The 13592-nt window shown below is 34.4% G+C and overlaps 1 protein-coding gene and 1 long non-coding RNA gene across 2 annotated transcripts in view; one reads left to right on the forward strand and one right to left on the reverse strand.

Moving 5' to 3' along the window:
- LOC107588623 (uncharacterized) overlaps positions 1 to 13592 on the reverse strand; it is an 18242-nt gene continuing 4650 nt past the window's right edge. The window contains exon 3 of the long non-coding RNA XR_001609607.1: positions 1 to 11. This is a non-coding gene — a long non-coding RNA (uncharacterized lncRNA). The remainder of the gene's footprint in view (positions 12 to 13592) is intronic.
- Positions 11539 to 13592, forward strand: part of LOC107588619 (transmembrane protein 72-like) — a 4257-nt gene continuing 2203 nt past the window's right edge. Inside the window, exons 1-2 of the mRNA XM_016276779.1 lie at positions 11539 to 11834; positions 12916 to 12982. Of these exons, the coding sequence (XP_016132265.1) occupies positions 11765 to 11834; positions 12916 to 12982 (137 nt within the window). The 5' untranslated portion in view covers positions 11539 to 11764. The remainder of the gene's footprint in view (positions 11835 to 12915; positions 12983 to 13592) is intronic.

Raw genomic sequence — 13592 nt, forward strand, 5'->3', positions numbered from 1 at the left:
CATTAAACTGTCTTTGAGCAAAGTCACACTAGGTTTACAGGAAGCAAATTAAGCTAATACATTGTTTAGGTGAAGCAGTAAAGCAGTCTGGTAAATTACCTCTCAGATCCTGATTAATTGCTGTATGCGATCTGAATTCTGGAGCACCACTGAGCCATGACAGAATTCACTGAGCTCTATTCAGAAATGTTCAGTCTCTAAAGACAGCCAGACTGGCAGAGCAACTGTGCTGGTGACTGCCAGCTGCCGCTGACTTTAGCGGGCTCCAGTCTGGCTCATGCATGATCCATCAAATTCACAACATACAGCCAAATTAAGTGGGTAAAATTGGGCCAGGAGGTTCCTTACATTCTGACTTTATTGGTATAGCACTTCAGGGTCATTTGGGTTACGAGAGTGTTTTCTCTTTATGTGCACTGGCCGTTTTGAGACATAAAGATGTAATACTGGTGCAACAGTTGGTTACATGATTACAGCTATAATTGTCATGACAGGGATTTGGCAACCTCGCAGGTGAATTATGGTCCTAATCAACACTTGGGTCCTAATCAACTTTCTGCTGAGCTAGTAATACACTACATTGCAAATGGTAATGATACTGTATATCATGTTGTTCTCTGGAGAGTGCCACCATTCTGAAAGTCTCCAAACGGGGGCAGTGTAGCTTTCAAATAAACAGCAATTTGCTTTTACCTGCAAATTACAGCTACATTTCATTTTTGGATCGTTTAATAAATGCATATTAATCATTGCTTTTGTTTGTGGAAGCAGCTCTTTTGCCTGATAGCTGTAGTTGATGTCAATTAAACTTTTGGGCTGTATTACACTCTTCTACACAAAAAGCTGTTCATTTACACTCATTAATCTTCCTGACAAATCAGTTCAATGACAGAAGCCTGGCTCATTACAGTCTTCCATGACTCTCTTTTAATCCAAGATTCCAGAAGTGTGCCCACAGCTAATTGACTCATTTATCACCACTATCTGTAATGTGACTGGTGCAAGACGAGGTGCAATGGAGAATAAACATGTAACATCTCTTTAAAATTCACTTGTTAAAGTAATTTTGTCTGATGGGATTCAATTCTGCAGACATGTTCTAATATTTCTTTGCTATATATAATTGCTAGAACTATGTCAATAGTTCTTCAGAAATACACCACCACACATTTCTGAACAAGCAAAGCAAGATCTGCTTAAGTGAAACCCCATTAGTCATTACTAAACAAATAAATAGTTTAGGGGTCATTTTTACTATACGGTTCTTCTATTCCAGAAACATATGGCGGTGTTCTATCTCTTCACAGACACATTCAAACAAAAGTCTACGGAGACTGTTTCTGAAGGATATGGATGGCATAATTCTGCACAACATTTCCATCTGGCTAATTCAGTGCTGTTTCTCATTTAAACTGTGAAATTATTTCCTCTTCTTTAAGAAATACACAGGTATAATTTTAATAGGTAGTGTGTTACAGTGCAGCTTCTGGCTTAGTGAAATATTACATTTCACAAAACGACCACAGTGAGAGAAAAGATCTATGGGCTCTTAAAACCTATTTGTTCTCCTCACGGCTAGAATCTCTCCTCCATTTCCTATTCTTGAGAGATTGATGCTACTCCTTTGACACACACGGCTTTCCTTAGACATAGCTAGCCAGGTATAAATGACTTTGGTGAAATACATACATTTTCTAAAAAAGAAGATGTATTGAAAAACATACATTTGTAAATCCTTGTGGTGTTCATTTCAGTTTTTAGTGTTGGCATGACATGTCTGGAAATTATTATCTTAAAATGTTTGAGACTACTATTGAAAATAGTTGTATTTCCCATTTTTCATTTTCTTCCATTACAAATTATTAAATGTTTCTTAAAAAAAATAGATTGAAAAATACATGAACATTAAAGGTTTTTGGTATTTTCTTCAAAAATATAAATATAATGACATGATATTTTTAGAGTTTTTTACATGATCAATGTTTCCACTCATATATATATATATATATATATATATATAGGGAGAGAGATAATTAGTTTATTTCCAGGTTTAAGTGTGGTCTTGGACTTTTGAACCCCCATAGTATGTTTTGCATTATTATATATATCCAATTTCCCTATTATATATTATATTTTTACACAAGTGCAATGAAGGTTGTTAGTAATTGCTCAATTTCTGCAATCATCAGTGTATGAAATTAAAATTATATTACTTTAAGATGACTTTCATTGTGCTTGCCTTTATTTGAGTCCATCATTTATATTCCATTTGTCAGAAGAACAGATGTCTTCATTTTAAAGCAAAGCCCTGACTGACATAATGATGAGCTTACCATCTTGCGTAAGAACTGTAATGATTTCCTGCGCTCTTCAAAATCAGAGCAAAAAATAACCACAAAGTCAGAAGGTGCAGAAGCAGCCCTTGTTATTACAGACAGGGAACGTTTCAGATGTCAAATGCTATGAAACATTCCTCTGGTGTCCTTCAACTCAACCTACAGGGACGTTGAGGAGGAGATGTGGTGCTCTCCTTTTAACTGGAGTAAATCAGCACTGAGATATGCATGTGTGTGCACCTGAATCGCTCATCTGGCTCTCTCATGGATTGTTATGATCCTAAGAACCTCTAAATGTGATAGTCTGAAGTTTAGCAAAGATTCATATTGTACAGTAGACATGCAATGTCTGCTCTTGTCAAAACTGCTGATAAAACACCACCAATTTCTTTTATATGGTGATCTAATAGATCCCAGCTGCAGGGTGTTAGTCTTGTGTGTCCTTCACAAGGACATACTCATCAGCACGGCAGGCTCTGCAGTCATCCACTTGTGGCTTTTTCTAATCCATCTGAAGTGCAGCGAGGGCCCCACAGAAACACCATGGTTGTCAGGCTCTATCTCCGCTCATAGAGTTTTATGAAGCGCTGCTTAGAGGAACAAAGAGTGGAGCAATCAGAAATAATGAGAAGGTCTCAGGCCAGTAACTCACTAAAGCTGAGGATCACCCAGAGATTAAGTGACGAGAATTTGAGCACAGGGGCCCATCTTGTGTGCAAACAGTCCTGATACACCTTTGCCGCAAAGGGTTGCAATTCAAATTTGAGTAATTATGGTACATGATACAACATATATCATTAATATCATAAGTGCACACTAAAGATATTACTTTTTGTAGGACCCCCTCCCCCCCCACCCCACCACGCACACACATTTAGTTACATTAAAGTGTGCACTTAAGATATTAAGTAAATGTCTAACATGATTATTTTACATCCACATTTATTTATATATTTATTTTGTGTGTGTGTGTCTGTGTGTATTTTTGTTTAATTTTATTTCCATTTTATTTTATTTCAAGATTTGCATGAACTATGACTTGCAAACTTTATGGTAATTATGGTACGTTTAACAGATTTATTAATATCATAAATGCACACTTAAAATATGACTTCTCTATGCTATAGTTAAATTAAAATGTGCACTTATAGGATATGAATAAAATGTTTAACATTATTATTTTAGATTAATGTTTGGCAAATATTTATTTGTTTGTCCGTCCGTCCATCCATCCATCCATCCATCCCTTAATAGACACTTTTTACAATTCACTTTTTTCTTAGAGTATAAATGGAAATATATAGCAGCCCCTATATTTTAGGAAGATGCAGATGCAAATGTTAGTAATCATATTCATAGATCATCATGATTTGTTATAATTTGCTGGATTTGTTTTGATGAACAGATGTTTTTTGTGTATTTATTAAATTTTTCCCCAATTTTATTGTATTTCAAGACTTGCTTGAAAAGATTGCGTAACAGCATGAACTATGACTTCAGTTTCTTGTAATTAAATTACTTTCTTCTTTACTAATGCGTAACAGGAATCAGTTCTCTTTCCCAGTATGAACTGACTCATCAGATAAGCCACCCGAGAGCCTTCCGAATCCCTCTGTACCCGGAGGGGACTCATGGGTAATTTATTTTGTGATCCTTTTGGCTGGGAAATGGCAGAGATGAAATAGGTTCTTTAGTCCAGGATCAGTTATGATCTCTACCATCTTATTAGAGTATAGCTGTGTTTTGGAGATCACAGCAATAGTCTGTAGCAAGGACAGTTTGAGATGGTGGTTCTGACTCAGCTGGAGCTCTGTGGCTCCTTCCAGCATGAAGCTACACAGACTCCACTGATGCTCCTCCTGTCATCAGCAGATGCCACCACTCCTCTGACCTCATTTATCATCTCCCTCAAAAGGCAAAGGTCAATGAGTCTTATTTCTGCATCCTCTCAGTGTTTCTCATGAATGATCACACGAAACATATTCCTGTTAGTGGAGTCTGAAAATAGTGCAATACACAAAGCTTTGATGAAAGCCATAAAAAAAGCAATTTCCTCTGCAGCCACATAGTGTCAGTGTTGCCATCAAATTTGTTAAATGCATGAAACACCTTACTAATGGTGTGTCCCAAGGCATAAAGCTTGGGTTTTTTCCACTTGATTTTGATTTAAATGAAGGTACATTTTTATTGAAACTGGTTTCAGATCAGGTTTCAAGTTGCATGTCATGTCTAATGATCTTGAACTAATGAGCTTTAGTAATGACTAAGCAAATAATTGGTGACTGCAATGCTCATTTCCTCATTTCTCATTAGAATAGATATAAATAGTTTTTTATGCAAAAATTAATACTTTAATTCATAAATGCTGTTATTTTGAACTTAGGAAATGTTTCTTCAGCACCAAAGCAGCATATTAGAAAGATTTCTGAATGTGACACTGAAGACTGGAGTAATGGGTGCTGAAAATTCAGCTTTGATATCACAGGAATTTTAAAATACATTAAAATAGAAAACAATTATTTTAAATTGTAATAATATTTCACAATGTTTGAGATTTTACTGTATTTCGAATCAAATAAATGCACCCTTGGTGACTTCAAGAACATTAAAAAAAATCTTACCAACCCCCAAACTTTTGAACAGTATAGTGCATTTATATTAAAAATAAATAAAAATAAATAAAAATAAAGCAAATTATTATTTTAACTGCTGAAATGCAGACATGGGGCTTTTCCGTCTTTTAGACAAAACCTTTGTGCATGTGATCGTGTAGAAAAAAGACATCAGTATTTTAGTGATCAGTCATCTTGATATTATTTACTTAAAGTACAAAACCTTCTGAAAAATTACCTTTTTCTTCACTTCATGTTGCAACAAAAGCAAAGGTCTTTCTGAATGCAGAGAAGTTTGATGTTGAACAAGAATACATCTCATGAGATGTTTACAAAGCAAGATAAAATTGCCATTGTAATCAAGATTAAATGTACCCCAGTAGGCCGTGATGAATAACAGCTCCATGGCAGAGATCTCATTATAGAATGGGAAACGAGGGGGAGTCCAGAAACACACATTAAACAATATGGTTCATCTACAGCTGCATATTCTCTTATAACTTATTGCAAATCGCCTCTTTTTTTAATCTAAATATCATATTTTAACTTAATTTCTCCAAATCATGATTAAACCACTGCTTGCAAAACACAGAGTTCTAACCTCTTGTTATTACAACAGTGGGTTGGGAAATTCCAACAGCTCACAGTGATCCCTCAGATATGATTAACACAAGTACACATTGGGCTGTCTAATGAAATGTTGTTATATAACTGACTGCTATATCATGACACCTTATCAAGCTCATTAACACCATCGTCGCCATTAAATGATTTGCAGTAGATTTGCTGTAGAAAAGGTCTGTCAGCTGTGTGCCAGCAAGATAAATGGCTCTGTGTCATATGTGATGTTTGTATTTCACTAAAGATAAGATGTTTTCCTTGTTGAGGTAAAGAAATATATCAAGTGCTGCAAAAGGCCCTCAAATTTCATATATCATTCCTTATGGGAGTCATTCACACCCAGCATGTGTTTATGTATGAATGGGACAAATTAGTAAAAATCATTTCAAGGCCCATTAATGTGATGAACGTGAATGTTTGGAGAGCATGATTTAGGGGTCATTTTGACTCAGCAGCATATGTATTAGTCAGTAACCAGTCAGTCTTTACAGCATCACAGCTCAATGTGGTTCAGCTCTGACTAAAATAATTATTATGTGTCCTTGCAGACAAAACCCAGACATGTTGCAGCCATAGATACAAACCAAAACCTAAATGCCAAGTATTTATGTATATTGATTTCTGGTTTAATGTTCTTTAGGAACAAGTAATTTATATTTATCTGTTGTGTTGTTTTATTCTCGTTGTCATAACGGCATATGGTTGGCATGACATGAAAATCCATCCTGTCTATTTTTTAGATGCATTTTGTTGATCTTATTGCGAATGATTCCTCCATGCGTACATTTTTTTTTTACTTTTTTTTTTGGACCTATGTTTCATTAAAATGTCAGAACTCGAATAACTCTAAACAAACGTACTTTTCCACATGTTTTTTAAACCAACCTTTCAGTTTATCAATATCTTTTGTTTGGGATTTATTTATTTTCTCTATAAATATTCAAAATAATTTATTACGGTACCAGACTCTATTTGCATTATTTAGTCTTATAGTACACATAGCATGCAGTAACATGAGATCTTCACTAGCTACAAATGATTTTTTTTCTCTTGCACTGTTTATCATATAGCACTGGAGTTGTCAAAAGGTTAAAAGATGTTCCGGTGGTACAGTTATTCTGTGACAATTTTTCTGCGTGCATGCCTTTTATGTTACATGGACAACAACTCTATGCTGTTAGCTTGAAAGATGCAAGTAGTACAAAGAGAGTCATAGCTAGAAATGCATTGAGTGGATAAATTTACATTTGCATCTATTCATTTAGCAGACACATTCATCCAAAGCAACAAACAAATGACACAATCAATTCATTGCAAGAAAACAATACTACTATTATGCTGTCTTAACAAAATCAACATAATAATCCAGAGTAAACTAGGGTTAGGGCTTTTTCAACATCACAGAGACCAATATATCCAAATGTAACTCTTCTAGCTTTCAAACTACACCCACTACACTGTAAAAAATTACCGTGAATTTGATGGTAAAAGACTGTAAAAATGCTACAGTAAAAACCTGTTAAATGGTTAACGGTAAATTCCCCTACTATATACAGTGAAAAACTGTATATGACATTACATGTATTGGACATTAATTTTACGGTAGTATACCATTTTTGGAAGTGAAAAAGACCATATAACTTACAATGAATAACCATAAATTGACATTCCCAGAATTCCCGGCTTTACATTTCAAATTTGATGTTTTTTTATTGAAATAACTATGTTTCCTCTTAGTTTTTTCTTATCAGTTTTGTATATTAAGGTTGTGTGTTACACCTAATGTTGTTAAATGAATGTTTATTGCATTATTTCAGTTTCATGTGTGTTACCATGATGGTGTTTAGTGTTTGTGTGAATGACACTGTGCACCTTCTATATATGTTATTATTTAAAAGCTGCTTGAGATGGGCTTTGGTTCCTCATGTGATTTTCTCATCACCACCTGGTTATCAGTGTATTACAAAGGTACAAAACAGATTTCAGTACTTCAATAGGTTGGTATATCAACATTATATCAGTTCATGAAATTATGGTATTTAACTGTAAATTTAAGTTAAAACCGTAAAACCTAAAACGTTGCTACTGTATTTTTTACAGTAAAATTCTGGCAACCACAGCTGCCGGTTTTTTACCGTAAATTTTACAGATTTTTTTTACAGAGTACAGTAAACTCAGCACAGATCATCGTATTCTGACTCAGGTTGCTATGTCTTTCCTAACTTATTGGACTTTCCTTGGCAGATGATAAAAAAATCCCTCAAATGTCTGAGACATTGATAATCTCTGACTGTAATTCTTGTGAATATATTTGTGAATATATTTTGTTATATTATTTATTAGATGTTGTATTTTGTAAGGAGCCACATTCCATATATATGTGCAGAGGTTTGTTATAATACAGTTTTTGATCAAGCTATTCAACTTAGTGGTCAGTGACTAAATTCCCAGCCTGAATCAAGAACGTAGCACAAAAATGCACACACATACCTGGAATAATATGCAGCTAATCTGGAAAACTGTTGATCCAGGCAGAAAACAAAGGTAGCCTTGTTCTAATGTTAGGGGATTTACATTTTTCCTCTTAGCAGGAGTCAACTTGGATATCAGAGTTGTAAATTAGAGCAGAACTCTCCAAGTGTTTGCCAAGATAGCCTCTTTGACTCTGGACGGTATAAGATGTATAGTACATAATGTCTCCTCCAGGGCCTCAGTTAACTGAGAACTGAAGTAATTTCATCCGTTGGTTCCAGAGTCCCTCTTTTGTCCTCCGAATGTCCAGGTCACATAAGCCTTAAGACTTTACATTTCACATCTGTACTATTTTCCTTCTGGCAACCACAGCTGCCGGTTTTTTACCGTAAATTTTACAGATTTTTTTTACAGAGTACAGTAAACTCAGCACAGATCATCGTATTCTGACTCAGGTTGCTATGTCTTTCCTAACTTATTGGACTTTCCTTGGCAGATGATAAAAAAATCCCTCAAATGTCTGAGACATTGATAATCTCTGACTGTAATTCTTGTGATTTTATGTTTTGTTATATTATTTATTAGATGTTGTATTTTGTAAGGAGCCACATTCCATATATATGTGCAGAGGTTTGTTATAATACAGTTTTTGATCAAGCTATTCAACTTAGTGGTCAGTGACTAAATTCACAGCCTGAATCAAGAACGTAGCACAAAAATGCACACACATACCTGGAATAATATGCAGCTAATCTGGAAAACTGTTGATCCAGGCAGAAAACAAAGGTAGCCTTGTTCTAATGTTAGGGGATTTACATTTTTCCTCTTAGCAGGAGTCAACTTGGATATCAGAGTTGTAAATTAGAGCAGAACTCTCCAAGTGTTTGCCAAGATAGCCTCTTTGACTCTGGACGGTATAAGATGTATAGTACATAATGTCTCCTCCAGGGCCTCAGTTAACTGAGAACTGAAGTAATTTCATCCGTTGGTTCCAGAGTCCCTCTTTTGTCCTCCGAATGTCCAGGTCACATAAGCCTTAAGACTTTACATTTCACATCTGTACTATTTTCCCAGTCACTCCCACATATCCCCTGTTATTTCTGCTTATTTATGAACATCTAGGATATGTTTTCTTAAAGGATGAGCTGGCCAGCGAGGTATTTAACCTCAGAGGAAGTTATGATTTTGATTGTCTCTTTGATAGACCATGAATTTCTCTGCGATTATGTTCAGTTATGTTATAACGGCTGTCAAGTGTATATGTATATGCACATTCCATGATATGGTGCATTTAGGTGTCCTACGACTTGCATTTAAAGCATTAACACAAAACACATGACTTTTCATATTGGATATTTAAGATGTATTTGATATTATGGTTAACAGAAAATAAATGTCATATTTTGACAATCTGTTTGATTTGAAATAAATAAACAAATAAATAAATAATTTCCTAAATTAACCCTGTTTTCCATTCTGGTCTTGATTTGTTTTTAATCATATATGTATTTTTAAATCGATAAATTTGGTCTATTTTTTAGTTATTTGGTCTAGTTTTTCTGTTTATTTTTCTGTTTATTGCTAGAAAATAACAAAATAATAATAATAATAACTAAACTATAATGTGTTTAATAACAACAACAACATTTATAATAATAATTGTGTTAAAGATAATTATTTTAGGACAATAAAATATTTTAAAATATTAAAATACTATATTATTATTATTATTTAAAATATTAAACTCAGTTGTATATTTTAGTTATTTATATTTTTGGCACCCAGTGGCCTGTAGCACGAAGCCAGTTTGAGCAAACTCTTGAGTTTTCGGGCTTAAGAAGATGGGTTACCATGGTAACTTACGCTAAACGGCTACCCTGCTCCGAAGCAGGTTTTATTCTGGGTTAGAGATCGCAAACCCAAGCTGGACCAATCAGCTGTGAGCAAAGTGACATATATCTGATGCAGTGAAGCCACTCCCCCATATCTCTCACTCCAAATTAAAGCAGTTGACAGTCAAAGAATTTTAGAGACAAAATTGCCTGACTTTTGCAGCTACTTATTTATTATATTTATATTAATTAATTATATTATATTAATAATTCATATAATATATTCATATAATTATTATATGAAGTGACAATTAATTTTAAGCTTTGTATTTAAATCTTTGTATTTATATATATATATATATATATACTGTATATACAGTATATACACACACACACATAGATAAGCTTTAATACATCCGACTTTTAAAATGACTAAACTTATATGTTTTCCTTTTGAGCTCTGTGTGAAACTATATATAAATAATTAAATTCAGTTGATTCCTCTGCATAGTCATATATTTTCTTTCTGCTGTCAAACTTTTGCTGCAACAGAATTGTGTATTCCTGCCTTGTAAATGCATTTACATTTATTAAATTTTTAATAACGACATCTCTTAATCTTCAACAGAAAAGTGAATTGCGCTGACTCTCGTGAGAAGTGAATCCAAGTGATGCTTTGCTGATGCTCTCCATGTTCCGTGTGATTGGCTGTTTGCTGCACGTGTCACGCTTTCAGGTGCACGCGCTCCAGAGTTATTCACAAACTCTGGTTCAAACTCAGAGTTGGCAGAGAATGCTTATATCGAGCTTTGTGAGCCTGGTGAACCTGATCTAAACCAGGTTGACTTTATCGGGTTTGGTCAACTCAAAACTTACTCTGCAATTTGGAGTTTGTTCATCTCGTTTCATGCTACAGATCACTGGTGTTGTTATTTATCATTCTGTTCAGTTTTGTAAAATATGAATATGAAAAAAAAGACATGCTGTTTCAAGTAATGCCAAAGTTATGTGGCTTGAAATCCTAGCAATACTGCAGTCACATGCGATCACATTTAATTAGATGGACCCTTACTGTGTCATGCTGTCATGCGGGCACATTGTGGTTCTAATCAACTGTGATCTGTTATGACTGAGAAAAGATTGACCTTTGACACAGGTAACTAAAGATTGGAAGAGATGGTGTCTGTTCAGTGTGTCTGCTGGAGAATGATTAACATCTGTCTTGTGTCAGGATTGGACTATGAAAGTGCTGCTGCTTTCTCCACCATTAATCATCTGGTTCAGGACAGGGCTTATCGAGTTGACGTTTGAGACTCCCTCCATGTACATTTACTTTGTAAAAACACATCTGACCTTGGGCAAGGACATTTTTGATTAATTGGCTGATTGGCTGAAGGTAATTTAATTTGAATATGTCCCTCAGCAGCTGTAAAGGGATGGAGGGTGGACTACCTCCTCATGAAGGTCACACTGCTCATAACCTCTAAGCGTCCTGCAACAGGCTTGTGTGCAGAAGTGTGCAGTTATTTATGTGTGTATGTGTGTGTGAGAGTTTTCCCTCAGGAGACATGCCTTATTTGTGCTCTATGCTAGTACCTAGTCAGGTAATCTTTAACTGTAAAGTTTTTTGTTGTTTGGTCCCCTCACCTTGAGTAGAGGTGGAATGCAGCAGGAACAAGCAGAGGGTGGTCAGTGTTTGGGTTTTAGTTTCTATGTTAGGCTGATTACTAAGGTAAAATCTGCACTGGGACGCCCTCCTGTTTAGGCGAAGAGATTTCTAACCATGGCACTGCCGTCCTTGCACAAAGTTTTGACTCGAAACTGAACTATCAGTTGAGAACTTTAACTATCAACAAATGTTCTAAAGGAAAAAAACCTTTTGATTTTGGTCATGAAGAGCTCAGCTTTGTGGGTTATAGTGGAATGTGCCAGCAGAGTTTTTGGCATCTCTACTGCTGCAGGTAGGACTGTGTCTTTGCTGTTCTTTTGTAGGCCATTGTTTCACTGAAAGTGCTATACATAACCTTCAAATATAAAAATATATTTTATGCATTAGTAGTCACCATTATGCAATGTTTTACCCTGTGATTGAAGTATAGAATTCTAAAATGTGCATTTTGTGCTCATTACCCAACATAACCTGCTTTGAAAGGAGGGAAATAAAGGCTGATTTGTTCCATTGTAAAGGTAATGACTAATTTAATTGGAAATAGAGCATAAATGTATAGCAAAAAAATGAGTAGGGATGTATAAATTACATTTTATGTCAAGTCCAACTATTATAACCCCTGTTATGTTACTGCAATCATTCCCCAATAATAAAAAATAATAATAATAATAATAATAAAAAAATACCAAGCTTTTTTTGAATAAAAATAAATAAAAAATGTTTAAGAGACTGTTCAAGTATTAGATCCACATTAACCCACAATGCTTAGCTTGTGAAATGTTTTTGCTTGCTTTATTGTTAATGTTCTAGAAATAAGAAATAAAAAAAAAAATCTAATTTTCAAGACGTAGATTAATATGAGTAAAACTAAAAGGTGTTATTAAATACATAAGAATACTAAGAATAATACTTTTTAGTAATACAACAAAATGCTTTTGAAGTATTTAATTCACAAATCTCAAGTAAATGTTTCAAATGTGCTTAAGGATTTCTCCAATTTGCCATAGACTTTGCATTGCACAGGGAACTGCACAATTCTCTCATGTTGAATAACATGTATTTTATTCAGTTATATTTATTTTTGGTTTGTACATTGTATGTTGTTTTCAAAACCAGCACAACAATACTAATCTTAGGTTAATTTGCCCAGTAGTGGTGTGTGGCAAATCTGACATCTAGTGGCCACAATAAAAGTTGCATTCCAAAGGTTTTGGCTGCTATTCAACTGTTAAAAAGTATATGTATATATTATATTTAAAACACAGTGATTATTATTATTACAGCATATGCTTCAGAATATAGATTTTTATTTCTATTGATTATGATTTCTGCAGGTTAAGTTTAATGTGAGCGCTGTGTGTTTGTTTCATCAGTGCTTTGTGCAGTGGGTTTAGAGACTCAGAAACAGGGAGAGTTCAACAGCTTGGCCGTCTATCTCCTGTGAGTATCAAAATGAGCTGCTGTGGGAGGCGTAGCACTTTGTTATTCACTCTCAGACAAAGAAGGTACAAAAGCTGTCACTGGGGAAGTACATTTTCCAAAGGTATACCTATGTACCTAAAGGGTGCATATTAGTACCTTAAAGGTACATATTAGTACCTAAAGTGTATGTATTATCACCTAAATGGTATATAATAGCACCTGCAGAGGTATATATGTTAGTACCTTTTGAAAGTGTACCACGCCAATAACAACTTTTTTTACTCAAGAGTGTTCATATGAAAGTTCTCTGAGACATGCCTTCATGTCTGTTTTTTTTTTTATTATTATTAATTTTTTTTTCCTAATATAAAAATGTATTATAGTAATAGTGTTTATTAATATTTTGAATGAGTTTTTATTTTTATAGTTTCTGTTTTTTATTTTTATTTTAGGTACATGCTTAGAATTGTTTTGTCTGTTTTTGTAATTTGTATTATCTTTTTAAGTTATTTTAGTACTTTGACTTAAAATATACATTTCAAAAGTTTTTCAGTTTCAAAGCATTTATTCTAAGTAACAAAAATGTTTGTATGGCTTTAGTTTTAGTTAACAACAATGGTTCAGGCAC

The sequence above is a fragment of the Sinocyclocheilus grahami genome, unplaced genomic scaffold (assembly GCF_001515645.1).
Source record: "Sinocyclocheilus grahami isolate Dianchi unplaced genomic scaffold, SAMN03320097.WGS_v1.1 scaffold106.1, whole genome shotgun sequence".
In the NCBI taxonomy this organism is placed as follows: domain Eukaryota; kingdom Metazoa; phylum Chordata; class Actinopteri; order Cypriniformes; family Cyprinidae; genus Sinocyclocheilus; species Sinocyclocheilus grahami.